The sequence below is a fragment of the Brassica napus genome, chromosome C3 (assembly GCF_020379485.1).
Source record: "Brassica napus cultivar Da-Ae chromosome C3, Da-Ae, whole genome shotgun sequence".
NCBI lineage: Eukaryota > Viridiplantae > Streptophyta > Magnoliopsida > Brassicales > Brassicaceae > Brassica > Brassica napus.
The window spans coordinates 23,108,117-23,123,932 of record NC_063446.1 but is presented as its reverse complement, the minus strand read 5'-3'; the positions used below and the strand labels follow the sequence as shown (position 1 = coordinate 23,123,932).

Below are 15,816 nucleotides of genomic sequence, written 5' to 3'. Positions count from 1 at the left end.
TAAGAATAAATTGTTTTGATTCAAAATTACAGATATTTACAGTCAAATTAATTTCTAAAATTCCAATGATAAACAAGAGCTTTTTTTTGGAAAAACAATATTGATAGTTTTGATAAAAAAAATTTGTTATAATTACGATAAGCACATAATTTGGTTTTGGTTTTGGTTTTGGTTTAGTTAAACTAGTGATATTTTAAGTGTTTGTCATTAATGTATTTTGTACCTATACAAGTTTAAAAGTTTCGAGTAATTGGAAAGTTGAAAATATATACTAGGTTTGGCTAACGCTATAAAAAATATATTTTAGATTTCAATTAATTTTGGTTTATAACTTTTCTTGTTTGATTTAGTTATATTAACATAAATGCATCCACTACTGTGTGTGCGTTTTTAACAAACAGAAACAGTCGTGTGTGCGAGCGAATTAAAAGATGGTGGATACAAAACCGAACAATAGTTAATACTTTTTGACCGGAGTGTAACATCAATAAAGGTGTCAATTAACATGCAAACATAGGCTTGCTTCTTTTTTTTTTTTTTTTGACGAAAACATAGGCTTGCTTCTTCATACGAAAAGATTAATTAATTTAAAACTGTCTTCTACTTTACGATGAAACGAAGGAACATTTGCATTTCATTAAAAAAGTAAAGGAACATTTGCATGTGGAAAGCTATATACCTTAAATTATCTTTTAAGTTTGACATTCTTTTGAGGGTTTAGCCAAGTTGGTATATGCTATACACGGATAATAACTATTCACTAATTCTTTATATTATCCTGTAGAACTCCATAGCTTTTAACGGACTACAATATTATCAATAGGTATAATTATTTTCTTGTTTACATCTAAAGAACCATTAGATCATTGGAAATTTGATATATATGTCGTGGGCTGCTCGTTTGATGCACGTTGCATATGATCATTGCATGCATCGTGAAAAATCTTGTTTTAAATCCGTATAATATTTACATGAATTAGAACGTATAATTATTACACATAAAAAGCTGGAACATCCAACTGGAAGAATAAGAAGACAAAAAAGCAAGTCAGCTAGGGAAACGCATACAATTCGATTTAAACATGCATTAAACTCTTTTCGTTTCATTTTAAGCATTGTTTTAGATTTGTGTATACATATTAAAAATATACATTTAATTTTACAATTAATAAAAAATTATTACATATACATATAACCATATTTCAACTATTAAAATAGAAAACAAAATAAATAAACTTTACATTAAAATTCTAAGGTGATATTTATTTTGTAACAAAAGTTTTAACGTACAACAACACTTAATATGGAAACTGATGGAGGAACAAACAAACAAAACAAAATATCAAAAATATTACTGATATGATGCATGGGCTTTAAATTAATAGGCTGGCCCATTTTGAAAATATGCCATTATCGCTTTCAAAAAGGTCCATGGCCTTATGCAGTTTTTTGTCTGATGGATTGGTCTAGTGAAAGTCCATCACAGAGATTGCAGGCTTGCAGCCACTAGTGGTCTCCAGTGACGTAACTCGTAAAACACTTTTGTGATCTTAGCATGCTCACTACATCTAGAGCTGGAAATTTTAATCATTGCTCGCGGGCCCCGCCCCGTTTGACCCGCCGCGGGGCGGGTGCGGGTCGAACCATTTGAAATTTTTAAATCGCGGGTGCGGGTGCGGGTCGAGATTATTTTGAGCGGGGCGGGTGCGGGTCAGCCGAATTTGAATCGCGGGTACCCGCCAACCCGCAAATTAAAAAAAAAAAACATTTTTGAAAAAAAAAACATTTTTTCGTAAAATATATAAAAAACAATAAATATTTATATAATTTTAATTATAAATATATTTTTTTAATAGTATTTTTTAAAAATAACTATTATATAAATAAAAAATAATTATTTTTAATTAAAATAATTATTATATAATTAGAAAATAATCATTTTTAATTAAAATAACTATTTTTAATATAATTAATATTACCCGCGGGTTTGGCGGGTTACCCGCGGGTTTTGGCGGGACGGGTGCGGATATAAAAGTTTTTGTTTGCGGGTTATGCGGATCGAGTTTTTGAATCGAAAAAATGATTCGACCCGCGGCGGAGCGGGGCGGGTCGGGGCGGGTTGACCCGCGAACCCAGCACTAACTACATCCAGTTGTTAACGGTTGCTACATATTCGCCTGCTTATTGATTAGGAAGTTAGCAAAGGTATGCTCCCAGTTTAACCGTTAATAGGCAAATAATACGTATTCTCAAAGCAAGAAACGTTATTAAGCCAAAAATAATGTATATCAAAAGTCTCCGCATTGTTCAGGGACAAAAAAAGATTTAAAGATTGAAAAACTCAGCAAGCAAGTAAACAGAGAGGAAAGCTTTTAAGGAGACAAGAGATCTTTAACGTTGGTTATGAATTTGAGAGATGAATCTTGATAGCTTTTCAACGGACACCCAATCCTTGAATTGTTGCAGCAGATGCTGATGATGCCTGAGAACCTTCCTCGGTTACCTTGTTCGATTCGATTGTGCTTATGACATTTCCAATGTTATCCTAGCACATAACAAGAACAAACAAAGGAATCAGGTTCAAGAGATGTTTTGTTATGAAGAAGATGTGAAGTTTTCGTATTTACCCGCCATGTCGCGAGCTTCGTTCGAAGTGATTGCCATTGCTTTGACCCGAACTCACGCTCGGAACATCGGCTGAAAGATATGAAACATACTATCAAACAATGAATATGCATGCATACATAGACTTATCTTGTAAGTAAGAGAGTTTCAACTGATGCAACTTGCCTGACAATGACAACTTGGTTCATCTGATCCATCTTACAATCGATCAGCTTAGCAGTGATTGCCTTAACGATCCATAGTTCAACCTCCTCTTCCTTCACCTGAACACACAGTAAACAGTAAGCAACTGAAAAACATAACAATATTTCAGAGTTCCTGAGTTAACTACCTGTAGAGTGTCTTTAATTGAGGTGTAAGGTATTTTGCCGGATTCATCTGAAGCTAAGTCCACCAGTGACAACAATCTCATCTTCGTTACACATTCTTCATCGACAAGTCCTAAGAAACACAAAATATAGAAATGTAGGATTCTTCAGGACATTGTTTTTACGGAAAAAGCAGTAAACGGGTTTACAATTTAGTACCATAGGTTTGCAGACACTCTGCATTTGCAGCTTGGAATTCCATGTAAGCATTCAGCCTCTGAGTAAGAAAGATCTTAAGTAGCTGGTAAACGGTTGCATACTTAGCATCTTTCTCCAACTGTGCTACGGCTGGCAAGTCCAACAAATCACACTGCAATTACAAAGAATCATTGATGAAATATACGAGGAGAATCTTACACATCCCACTAAAGTCATGCTTTTATGAATACCTGGAAGATGCTGGAAGCCTTGACAAATTCAATAACTGCACGCACAGCCTCCTCCTTAGCTTCATCCAGAGCATCCTCATTGGAGAAAGACGCTAGATACTTCGTCAAGAACTTGAGGGATTCTTTCACCAAGCTGGACAAAATCATGAGGGTATTGTTATAACCTAAAAGGAAACCAGGGCGAGAAGGTTATGTTACAGTACCTCTTGTTCTCTCTCAGAACGTTAGCAATAGCAAGGAAGAGCTGCCTCTGATCTTTAGTGTCGACGCTCCACTCTTTCAAGAAGCTATCAATCTTCTCAAAAGAAGGAACTACGTACTCAGCAACCTTCCCTTCAACAGCCAGTGTTAGAGCTTTCATGTACACTTGGAAACGAGCATACGGGTGGTCCACAAGGTTATAGAGATTGAAGAGGCTAAACAAAAGACAAATAACCAAAACAGTAAGACATATGTAATTCACAAGTAAAACATGTTAACATATTAAGAATCATACATCTTCAAACGGAGTGAAGCTTTGTCACTCGGTTTCTGAACAACCTTAGAGGAGATAGCTTTAACCATTTCAAGAACATCCTCGGGGCTATTCGCATTCTTGACAAGGCTGCAAATGATGGTGTAGGTGCACTCAAGATCTGAATCAAAAGATACAAAACAACACCTAATGATGAGATGATGATGAACATTATCATATTGCTATAACAGAGAACACAAAAAACCTTTCTCAGAGATCTTGGGAGAAACCAATTCAGCTGAAGCTACCATTAACGAAGCTAACTCCAACCACTTTCCTGCTACAATAGACTCCTCAGCCTCCCTACACAGCCTGGTGATCTCTGGCTCTGCAGCCTAGAAGAGTAGCTCAATTAGACTAATCTTGGATGGTTGAATTTGTCATATGAATCAGAATCAAACTATTCTGGTCTATCAGTCATCGGTTAATAATCAGATCTTACCTCGGGACCAGCATCAGCCCAGGCGAGCTGGGAAGTGAATCGGACGACGGCGAGAAACGGATCTTCTTCGGAAGTGGGAACAATCGTCGTCATAGCTTAGCTCGAAGCTCTTCTCTCGGCGGCGCTGATGAACAAAAAACTCGAAACTATAACTTCTTCCCACCAGCCGAGCAGAGAAAAGAGACGAGAGAGAAAAAGAGAAACCCTAATTAACATTTTATCTTTTCCGGTTATGTTAAACCGAAACCGGACCGGGTTCATAAAAAATTAACGGTTTTAGCAACGGACGGTTAGCTAACCAATAGGAAAATCCAACGGCCAGGATTGAGTGTTATGACTTATGAGTGAAACACATACACGATAAGTAGATGGTGAAAATGCTATGATGATTCAATGCCTTTTGCTGAGCATTGTTTTGTTTCATTATGATTATTTTGTTTGTTTGTTTATTTCTTGAAATTCTTAGGAAAAAAATAAACACAACGTTTTAAGATGTCTACAAGCACACAAGAACAGATCAAACTCAAACATTGCCCTCCAACACAATGAATCACACAATGTTTTAATTGATGGAGGGGATGATATAGCCACACATTTTTTATGATTTACAAATCAGAAAGCCAGACAAAGCAAACTTCATTTCTTTGCAGATTCAGCAGAAGAACTTGGTCCACCAAAGAGATAGCCAAGAGAAGATCCTCCACCAGGAGCAGCATGAACCTTAGTCGATGGTCTCTCCTGTTCTCAACCAACAACAACACACACACATTTTTTGCTTTTTTATCAGTTTCCAAATAAAAAGATTCAATTTTTCAATCTGAAAATGTAACAAAGTCTATTCCTTTTACCGTGAGGAAGTTGCCACAGTTTTGGCCTTCTGATCTGAAGTAATTATTAGGACTTCCTCTAACACCTGCAGGTATCTTCTTATTCTCAGTGACCGTGGTCGTCGTGGTCGTCACCGGTCTCCCTCCGGTTCCGTCTGTGGTAGTTGTGGTGGTTGTCGTCGTTGTGGTCCCCATTGTTGCCGCAACGGCGGAAGGAGACTCGCCGGAACCAAAGAGGTAATCGAGAGAGCTTTGGTTAACACCATTGTTCACTCCTCTTGCTTTACCCATCGAGAGAGATCTGAAGATTTGAATATGTTTCCAAGTTTGTTTCAGTCAGATCGGATGCTTAGATGAGAAGAGAGATCTAAATAGTATTGTAATTGAGACATTAAAGACATGTGCGTATTGAGACAGATCAAAAAGGATTGGTCTTTTACCTCTTTTGTAGTTCGTAGTGTCTTCTTCTATGATTGGCTGCAAATCTAGGAAGAGAAGCAACAGATGGAATAATGGATGTGCACAGTGAGAAATGGAAAAGAAAAAGTCATCCATAATGGGCTTTATGGGCCTTATTTTGGGCTTTTGTTAAAAGAAGCCTCTATTATTTATCAAAGGCTTTGAAAGTCTGGTGGTTTACGGACTACGTTACCATTTATCAAAGCTCACAGCATGTTCATTGAAATTAAGTTAAGAGATTATGTTAAGAAACATCTAAAATTAGTTTTCCATTGGTAGTTTCTTTTTTAAAAAAATGCCAAAAGTGGATTTGTATCAAAAGAATGCCAAGTCTCAAACTGCAAAACAGATCCAACCATATCAGACTATTGATTCCATTTTTAGAACAGATAATACACTGAGACTAACAATTCTCTTACAGCGTTTAAGAAGAAGTGACTAATACGCTTTGGTGATCCAGGAACTAAAATAGGATCCCATACTCTCTCCAACCTATGATCAACCAAGAAAGCAAGGTTTAGACAGAACATGTGAGATGATTGATAAATAATTACTAACAAAGTTGAACTCTTACATGTAATGCAGGCGCTCAAAACCAGTACTTAATCCTAAACCAGAAAGACCAAGACTTTGAAGACCATTGGGAGTGAGGATGCCTCCTGATGGCAGAGGTACATAAAGACAGAGAAACAGAGACAAGTAAGTAACTTAAAATAAAGTGGTCAATGGATTTGCTGGAGCCATTGATATAGCATTTGCTAACGCACATCCTATGTTTTGAAGTTCTCTGCAGTTTCTCAGGTTTGCTCTCCGTAGAATCTCTTTGTATTATCTCAGCTTTTCCCTTCTTTGAAGTTGTGCGCAACCATCTTAACACACAAACAGTAATCAGCCAATCCACATTCTTAACATGTTGAAACTTGAATCCTTTGAATGGAGTGTGTTGCAGAACAAGAGTATCTCTGTCTGTGACTTGTTCCAACACCATTAGAACCATATAACCATGTAATTTCTTTCCATAAAAGTTTTCCAACAGAATCTGGAAAGGAACTCCTCTTCCCAAAGTTGTTTTTATATATTTGAACCATGCTTCATTCTCTGTGCAATCATCTTTAAGGCTATGTCCTGAGAACGTCAAACAACTTCCAAACTGTTCCTCTGGATTTATTTTGAACTTGAATCGCCGAGACTTTGACCACTTTTGCTTCCTCCTGGTTTTCTGGCATCCTTCTCGATGAGACAAAGTTTCTTCTTTCAGCTGAGTGTGGTGCTTCTCATTCTTGCACAGCTCGTCTAAATCTCTTTCAAGATCAGATGCAAACTCTTTCATATTATCAACTACAAACTTGTCACACTCTGTTTATGTACAGATCCAGAGCCCTTTATCGGAGTTAACTACGGTCTAGTCGCCGACAACCTCTCTCCGCTTTCTGAAACCGCCAAGCTCCTCCAATCCAGAAGGTAAGACTCTACGGCGCGCCGATCCCGCCATCATCAAAGCCTTAGTCGAGGCTACGTCCGACAAATCTTCCAGGAAGATACAACCCAAATCTGATGTCGAGTTGAACTTTTGTTTTGCTCCAAAAAAAAACTATCCAATGCCCATTCAACACGCATCCAGAAGAGACAAATCCTCTCATACCCCTATATCTCATAACACAATCTCAAAAGGACCCTTTTGTTCTTTTAATTTTATATGTCAAACGAAAAATCATAAAATTAAAATGGAAACGTTAATATTTTTTATTTGATTTATACAATTTGATAAAAATATTTCAAAAATCCAAAAACGTTGTTTTCCATATTTTCGAAAAAATCATCAAAATATGATTAAAAACGATTTTAAAATATTCTTTTTTGAATTTGAAAGGTATAGAATTTAAATATTTGCCCATGGGTTCACTAATCCATAGGGGGGGTTAGGGTTTAGTTTTGATGACCGGGAAGGATTTGATTTGGGAGTTTGGATTTTGATCAAAAAAAGAATTATGAAATAGGGGCATAGGAGACTCTAGGAGTCTATAGGAGATTTCGCATTTCACATTTGGGGCACGCCAGAAGTTGGCTCCATCCAGAAGAACCGTTCCTTCAAGTGCTTAAGACCATGATGAACCCCAGTCTCTTAATTGGGGTTCTTAGCTTCGGATAAGAGACGGTTTTTAGCTTCAGATAAGAGACGGTTCTTAACTTTTCTTAGAACCGTCTTTTAAATATGAGATATAAGATTCATCTCTTAGCCGAAAAGTGTAAAAAAAAATGTCAAATCATGAATTAAGAACCCCGACTAAGAGACCGGAGTTAATCATGCCCTAATTAAGAGCCGCGTTTTAATTTAATTGCCATTTTTCATTTATTTTAATTACTCATTTATATCAAGAACCACCCTTAAGAGCTTCCAATAAACATGCTGGCACTTGTTACCTAAGAGCAAAAACAACCCTAGAACTCTGAATTAGTTCTTAATTAATTTTTAATTAATAGATTTAGGTTAAGAAGTTTTGTTAAGAAACTTTTCGTTTTAATGACTTCAATGGTAGGTTCTTAATTTAAGGTTCTTAAGAATTTTTTTTAATTAAAAATAAAATTTATTTATTAAATAAAACATATTAAAATACAACATTTTAAACATAGATTTATACATTTTAGTACGCTAGTGGGGTTCTTCTGAACTTCAGTTGTATGAACCCATGACTTAGGATGATCATCATCAGAATATATGTACCATCATCATCATCATTCGTCAACTTCTTTAAAGATTTTATTTGATTTTGGAATATGGCAATGACGACATGTGAACATAAGAAGAAAAAAAGCAATATGGCTTTGAATCTCTCTTTTACTTTTCATTTTGCGCTTCGTCACATAAATCTTCTTGCATGAATGACCTTAAAATTATTCCAAAGTAGATGATCTCATGGAATAAGGGGGAAGATATGATTCCAGTATTTCTTAGAACTTTAGCATATCGTTTTTCTTTTTGGTGCTGAAGTATGTTCAGTGTTGTATTGAACAAACCAAAGGGAGGTTTTTTTTTTTGTAACTTGTAACAATGAGCTATTTAACATGGGTCGCACCATCTGATTATATCAAAAGAAAAATCAAACATTATAAATAATAGCAATTAATAATAATAATAAAAATAATAATAATGTTGAAATGGGCTCATTTTGAATATTAACATAGAAAATAAACATTTTCTTGGCGGAGAAAGATACTTGCATGGTTTCCATGCCTCACCTTTCGCAGTTGTACGCCCATTATGTAAAAGTGATTGTGCATTTTCTTTTTCATATTATTAAGGTTCCATATCCTTTTTCGCATGTGTTAAACAAAATGTATTTTCTCCAAAGAATCTAACAAACTCCAAGGTACATGAACTTGTGAGCTTTAGTTATGGTTTAGATACCGACTGAAAACATGAATCTTGAATACTAAGATTTAGTTACGAAGTACGAAGTAATGGATGCCATGGGGAATATCAAAGTGATAATCAGATATTACGTCGTACTAATTAATTTACCAAAAAAATAGGTTAGTCATCTTTTTCATAAAAAATGCTTTAACAATAATCATTGAATAAATTTTACATTTTTGTTTTTTAATGTTAACCAAGATCATCGTCATGTTTAAGTCTGATCGATAAGCGATGACCATAAAAAGGGACTGATACTGGAACTTTTTAATTATATTTTGTCTTCCGTAATCTCAGATCCGTCGCATGTGACATTGAATTACAATAGATATTATAATCATGATGAAGAAAGGAATCTTGACTTAGCTTATCGTTTACTTAACTATCTAAATGATAAGAGATGTATAGTTTCAAAAACATATTTCACCGTTTTATACGAATACTACACCGTTCTATACGAATACTAATAGGAAATACTCCTATAAGCTTGTACATTATTAAAAAAATAACTACTAAAAATAATTATATTCATATATTGATGACTATACGCCAAATGATGTCGTCAAATATGAAGGCATAGCCAAAAACAAGTACTAATAAATTCACATAGAATTGTGATTCGTTAGGTTTGTCCCAACAAAAAAAAAAGAATTGTGATTCGTTAGGTTCTTTATAAATATTTGTCAAGAACTTCAATTAGTAATTGTAGATAAGTGATAAAAGAACTATTCATTCCTTTCCCATACGATAAAAAGTTAACTCATGCATGAACATTTAAAGGAGAGAAACCCTACATAAATTAATGCTGAAACTAAACAAATGTTAGATGGGTGGGTGATGACGGGTGGGATCATGTGCCAATAATTGAACTAAATGAACTGAACTCTGAAACTTAACGTAAAAGGATATACACTGATCTTTTAAATTGACTAGGAACATTGCCATCGCGCAAGCGCGGAGCTGTGGACAGAGTTATTGTTTCATCTCAATATTTGCTAGGGTTATTGTAGTTGTGAATTTTGCGTTTTGAGTTGTTTTTCAAGTTTTTTTTTATTGTTATAGGGTTAGAGTTGTGATGATGAACTGTGTATGCATTGTTCTCCACTTATGAAAAATTAAACTGTGTTAGTAATGTGATTGATATAGTTCGTGTTGTTGTTTGCTGTGTCACTGAAACTTATTGTTTGTTTGTCTTTTTAATTTGTTTCTTGTAGTGTTGAGATTATATAAATTATATTAAAGTTGTTGAGAGTACCTTTTGTTTCTGGATATTTTTTCTCTAGTTTAGCTGTGTAAGTTGTGTGTATTAAGTAATAATTTTTATTATCTTTATTATGTTTGTTATATGTTTTTATTTTATTTTTAAAACAAATACATGCAGACTTATAGAAATAACTATAAAATGAGTGACAGTTCTGAGTATCTGAGCTTTAATGAGTTTTAAACGAATTTATGTAATTCTCATAAGAAGACAATAGCATTGATGTGCTGACATTGGACATGTAAGCTATTTTTATAAGACAAGAGGAGTGAGCAGGTGGAGATGTTGTTGCCGCATTTGTGTCTGTCTGGATTGTCTCTTGTATCTCATGTTGTGGCTGTGTTTGTTTATCTTTTATTTGATGGGTAATATGTAAACAAAAATCATTATTAGTTGTATTTATCAGAGTTCATAACTTATCCTGCCTTTTTTGTTTAGGTAATTTCACTGATCTTGGTTGCCGTCTTCGTCTTCTTCGTTGTGAAAGTAAGTTTGTAAATTGTTAAATAGCTGGCCGTGTAGTTTGTATTTATTTAGCTGACTCGATGTATGTGTCGTTGAGTTTTAGTTGAGGTGATTGGTTTGGTATATTTGTTTTGAAGTTTATTTCTAAGATTAAACAAAAAAAAAAGAGGTGATCATTAATGATTCGTCTTTTTTGGAATTCTAGATTTTGGTGTTTTGATTGTTTGGGTTGTTGTGGTTTCTTTTAAACTGTAAAATAAAGGTTTGTGTAAAATTAGTTTGATAAGTAAGGGAGATAAATTGACGACCACAAAATTTGGGTAGGTTTTGATTATTGATGTTAGCACAATATAGATAATAATATAAAGGGAATTGTGTGTTGATTGTTTTTTACGGATCAATGAGAAGACAGATAATGACTCGAGTTGTTTCTTTCCTAATGTAAGAGCTTTGGATAGAACGGATTTGGCCAACCACATCTGCGAGTTTAAATATCAGTTATAATAACGAAACATATTATAAACCCAGATGCAATATGATAATATACCTGGGAGTTCTAGGTTTGTGTCCGCAATCACTTGGAAATTGTCAAACAGTCTAATTATGATTGGAGATTGATCTCAGGAGTACCCGTGATGACTTCATCAATAATAGTTGGTGAGATGAAACAAATGAGGAATGGATGATGAATTATCTTGTACATGCTTGAGCACCTATCAACCTCAAAACAATCGACTTTCATAATGGAACCGGCTTCCAAAGATGGCATGTAATGATTAGCACGTTCGGCGGGAATAAACTCATGAATCACAGAATCTGCAAATAATATTATTTAACAAAGAATCAGAAAATTAATTAAAAACAATTTTATTAAATAAGTGTGATAAATCGAAGATTAACTTACTTTTTCATCAAGGAAGAGAATCATGATTCCCATAAACTCACTGTCTTTCTTGAAGTTCAGGGAATCCCATAAGCGAGGAGGTTAGAGGCTATGCTCTGACTACTACGACCCACACGGAGACACTCGAAGGTTGAGTGACGGATGCTGGGAACGCCGGTTTGAGGAACTGGAGAGGCACAGAGACATTTTCTAGAAGATCGTTAAAGCTAAGAGGAATCAATGAGTTTTGTGGAGATGCAGATTGGGTTCATCAAAGATGAAAATCATACATATATGGTTTACATAAAGGCTACAAATCAGGAACATTTAAGATCAAGCGATTTAAGATGGGGAGATGAAGAGTTCACCGGTGAAAAAATAGATTACGGACAGACACACAGTGCAACTCCTTAACTCAGATTTGTCTGAGACAATGATTAAAAGAACCCTAACTCGTGTTAAACGAAGACAGTTTACAACATGGAAAAATTATAATTGTTGTTTTTTACATATAACGTGATGAACTTCATTTAAAAATGAAACTCATAATACACTTGTAAGGCCGGCCCACAGAAAAAACCGAAGAATCAATGAGTTTTGTGGAGATGCAGATTGGGTTCATCAAAGATGAAAATCATACATATATGGTTTACATAAAGGCTACAGATCAGGAACATTTAAGATCAATAGATTTAAGATGGAGAGATGAAGAGTTCGCCGGTGAAAAAATAGATTACGAACAGACACACGGTGCAACTCTGTAACTCAGACTTGTCTGAGACAATGATGAAAAGAACCCTAACTCGTGTTAAACGAAGACAGTTTACAATATGGAAAAACTATAATTGTTGTTTTTTTCATATAACGTGATGAACCTCAATTTAAAATGAAACTCATAATACACTTGTAGGGCCAGCCCACAGAGAAAACCGAAGAAGCAAAGGTTTCCGACCTTCATAAATATATATTAGTTTCGGCCATCAATGTACAAAGTATCCTTTAGTTTAGTGGTATAAATGTTGGTGTTTATATCTCAATAACCCGGGTTTGAGCCACAGGCTTGACACTTTTTTTACTCTTTTTAAAAGTGGGATCCACCAAAATGTTAACGTGTCGCTTCAGAAAAGATGGAACTGTACTATTATATTATAGATTTTCAATAAATGACTTTTTATAAAACATTTTTTCTCCAAATTAGTTATTTGTTGAATTGTAGTTAGATAGATAGTTAATAATTTAATATTTATCAGTCTCATAGAGATGCATATTTTTGTAAAAAAAAATCTTATCAACTGACAATGATTAATTATACACTTTAAAAATATTAATTTTTTTAATTTTTATTACTTTACAGTTATGAAATAGATAATAACAAAATATGCATTTATAAATAAAATAAAATATATTTAATTAATATGTGTGAAAATTTAAAATTTGTAATATTTGAAACAGGGGAAATAATATTTTATTTAAAATTTTATTTATTTTACGAATTTAGTAGTTTTGATATTTTTATTTATTTCATAAAAATAGCAGTTTTGTGTTGTTAATGTAAAATTCGAATATCATAATTTTTATATTGTAATTCTATTTTTAAAATAAAGTGAAAATTTCAAAATTACAATTTATGGATGGAGGAAGTATATAAAAGATAAATATACTTTTTATACTTTTAATCTATATTAACAGTTCTAAAATGTTACTTACAAAAAAATTGAGAGTGAAGCATGTCATTTATTTTTCTTCGATTACGAAATTATAGATTATAATTTCTTCTTATGGAGTTGGTATTTCATATACTCTAGCTTGCTTAGCAAATAAAGTATGTTATATGACTGATGAAAACCGTTCATTTTAAGATAATATTTGCCATATAAGTTTTCCTTAGGTAATTACTTGATTATCTCATTTATCCAAATTAGTTAACAATTCAACATTCTGACAACACTGTCTTTTTGCGTTGTTGTTTTAATGCATAGATGAAATTTTATACACATGTTTTTTTTTTTTTTTTTTGCTAAAGATTTTTTTTATACACATGTTAATCATAGTATCATCACTCTTTTTTTTCTCTCTGCATTGATCGAACCCAAGAGGTGGAGCTGAGCCCACAAACCAAAAAAAAAAACCTTTATACAACCTAACATATTATCATCAATGAAAAATCTCTCATCAGTATATAAGTCGTTTCTCTCTCTATGCGACTCCAAAGCGATTAGGGTTTTTTGCTTTAATCTGCCGCTGTCGGTGTGGCCTCTCGCCCACCGGTGAGAACCTCTTCTGTCTCCCTCCTCTTCCTTTCTTCCATGGGTTTGATGCCACTATTTCGGGGTTCAGAGTCATTGTTGCTCCTTCCCCCACCTCCTGAACCACCGCCATTTGTTTTTCTCTAGATCTACTCGCTGTGGTCTCTGCTCCCGACCGTCCTGATCCTCTCGACGCTTCTTTCACTCTCGTCGCACTGGATCTGTCCTCTTTCCCCTGCCATTGTTTCACCTTAGCAGCTGCGAGGTCTCCTCTTCATTGTACAACAACATCCGACTCAGTCTGTTTGCTGATTGTTTCTCTTGGAGTGAACCTTGTCAAGCCTCTGCTTCTCTCTACCGATGGTTACAGGTTTCAGATCTATAATTTCATATGGGAAAAATTCGTTTTTTCTTCCTGTTCTTAGGCATAACTTGGAAAGGTATGACCCTTGTGATCCGTCTAGATGTTTCTATTTGGGATTAAACATACCTTAGATTTGGATTCCTTGTCCTCCATATAAGAAACTATTCACGACCATTACCTCAGTATGAGGACCTTATGCTTCTTGTTAGTCATTGTTTAACTCAGTACAAAGCTGTTAGGCACTTGGTTTGCCTTCCTTTACCTCGGTATGAGGTTCACTTACCTCAGTATGAGGTTCACTTACCTCGGCATGAGGTTGTTGTTCGAAATATCTTTTTAGGCTTATTACAATATATTTGTGTGTTGGTAGTCTTCTCTGATGTTTCAGGTCTATAACTCAAAAAGATAAGCGATGGATTTAAAAAAACCAACCTTGGCTTCGTAGTTTCAGACTTGTTTGTCTGGCCGTGGTGGTTCTTGCAACTCTACATCTCATTATGGTTGCAGATTTCCTCACAATTTCAAGGCTCATCAAGATGGTGCTTGATCACCTCTGTAGCCAAGTTTCTTGCTGCTCTCTATGCATTTGTTGCTGCAGTATGTTCGGGTAGCAGTTCACTGAACGTGTTCTCCAATTTCCGTGGCTTCATCTCACTCAATAGCACTCATGGTGTTTCACTTTTAAGTTGCTTGTGTGTTATGTTTGTTTTTATTTATGTTTGTGTTATCCGCTTTGCTTTTGATGCAGCGGTTTATTTAGTTAATGTGGCTGTGTTATTGTGTCTGTTGAAAAGTTTCTCCATTGATGGAGTCTAAGTTTTATTAATGAAAGTTGGTTTGAACCAAAAAAAAAAAAAATCTCTCATCAGTACACGATACATATGTATGCATATATAGTAGAGATATATATCAACTTGGAACAAAATTGATTATTCCCAAAATTGGTGGTTCCTCTTTAACTTTGTATCCACGTTCTCTCGTTCGTAACACACTGAAAAGTTGTTATCTTACGCTGTAGTCAGTTGTTAATCAAAAATTGCTACTAAGGCAAAAAAAAAACTAAAATATCATGAAAACACATTTATAAACAGAAATATTGGAAATTTACAACAACAAAAAAAAGAAGAAGAAGAAGAAGTAGCGCGATTGATATTGATTGTTACAATATTTGAAACCAAAACTAATTAATACTGGCCAAGTTACAAAAAAAAAAAAAAAAAAAAACTAATTAATACTCATGAATAAATAGTATATTCATTGGTACTTTCAGTGTCAAATCAATTAAATTTGTTTTCATGTGAGCTAAAGAAATTTCTTTTTAAAATAAAGAAAAATAAATTAAATAGATTAAGATGTCACGAGCCCCACCTTCATAGCACATTGTGGAACAAAGCACGTGATATGCCCACATGGTTCTGTGATTAGAACATCTAGGGACATAAACCCTCAAATCAAAGAAAACAAAAACTAAAAGACGACGACTTTAATATATAATGCTTATCTACCTCATTTTATACGCCATATTCTTAATACTTCACATCATCTTATGCTATGATTTTAA

The 15,816-nt window shown here is 34.4% G+C and overlaps 2 protein-coding genes, 2 long non-coding RNA genes and 1 pseudogene across 5 annotated transcripts; 2 read left to right on the top strand and 3 right to left on the bottom strand.

The window, feature by feature from the left end:
- Positions 1-2,244: 2,244 nt before the first annotated feature.
- Positions 2,245-4,568, bottom strand: LOC106384121 (eukaryotic translation initiation factor 3 subunit M-like). The gene is made up of 10 exons (XM_022699405.2): positions 4,339-4,568; positions 4,102-4,231; positions 3,879-4,017; positions 3,586-3,798; positions 3,383-3,515; positions 3,153-3,303; positions 2,957-3,066; positions 2,791-2,888; positions 2,628-2,697; positions 2,245-2,545 (listed from the first exon to the last, which is right to left on the bottom strand). The coding sequence occupies exons 1-10, from the start codon at positions 4,429-4,431 to the stop codon at positions 2,435-2,437; spliced, it is 1,248 nt and encodes a 415-aa protein (XP_022555126.1). The 5' UTR covers positions 4,432-4,568; the 3' UTR covers positions 2,245-2,434.
- Positions 4,569-4,797: 229 nt separating this feature from the next.
- On the bottom strand, positions 4,798-5,735 carry LOC106388638 (protein SPIRAL1-like 3). Its single transcript, XM_013828751.3, is given in 4 exon segments — positions 4,798-5,076; positions 5,187-5,466; positions 5,606-5,699; positions 5,702-5,735. Coding segments are annotated over 4 exon segments (495 nt in total). The 5' UTR covers positions 5,721-5,735; the 3' UTR covers positions 4,798-4,974.
- A 138-nt stretch (positions 5,736-5,873) lies between these two features.
- On the bottom strand, positions 5,874-6,629 carry LOC125583330. Of its 2 annotated transcripts, none has more exons than XR_007320360.1 (3): positions 6,199-6,283; positions 6,044-6,116; positions 5,874-5,962 (listed from the first exon to the last, which is right to left on the bottom strand). It is a non-coding gene; the product is annotated as an uncharacterized LOC125583330 (long non-coding RNA). The 2 variants fall into 2 exon arrangements; XR_007320359.1 differs by lacking the exon at positions 5,874-5,962 and adding an exon at positions 6,392-6,629 and having other exon boundaries at positions 5,964-6,116.
- Positions 6,002-7,349, top strand: LOC125583331. Its single transcript, XR_007320361.1, has 2 exons — positions 6,002-6,139; positions 6,210-7,349. It is a non-coding gene; the product is annotated as an uncharacterized LOC125583331 (long non-coding RNA).
- Positions 7,350-13,706: 6,357 nt separating this feature from the next.
- LOC111204410 lies at positions 13,707-15,396 on the top strand (annotated as a pseudogene).
- Positions 15,397-15,816: the final 420 nt, after the last annotated feature.

Bases quoted from the DNA above. Each gene is read 5' to 3' on its own strand.
- LOC106384121 (XM_022699405.2), bottom strand. From the start codon at position 4,431: ATGACGACGATTGTTCCCACTTCCGAAGAAGATCCGTTTCTCGCCGTC. The intron at 4,232-4,338 runs GTAAGATCTGAT...CTACTCTTCTAG, and splicing joins GGGCTGATGCTGGTCCCGAG to GCTGCAGAGCCAGAGATCAC. The intron at 4,018-4,101 runs GTTTTTTGTGTT...CTTTTGATTCAG, and splicing joins TCCCAAGATCTCTGAGAAAG to ATCTTGAGTGCACCTACACC.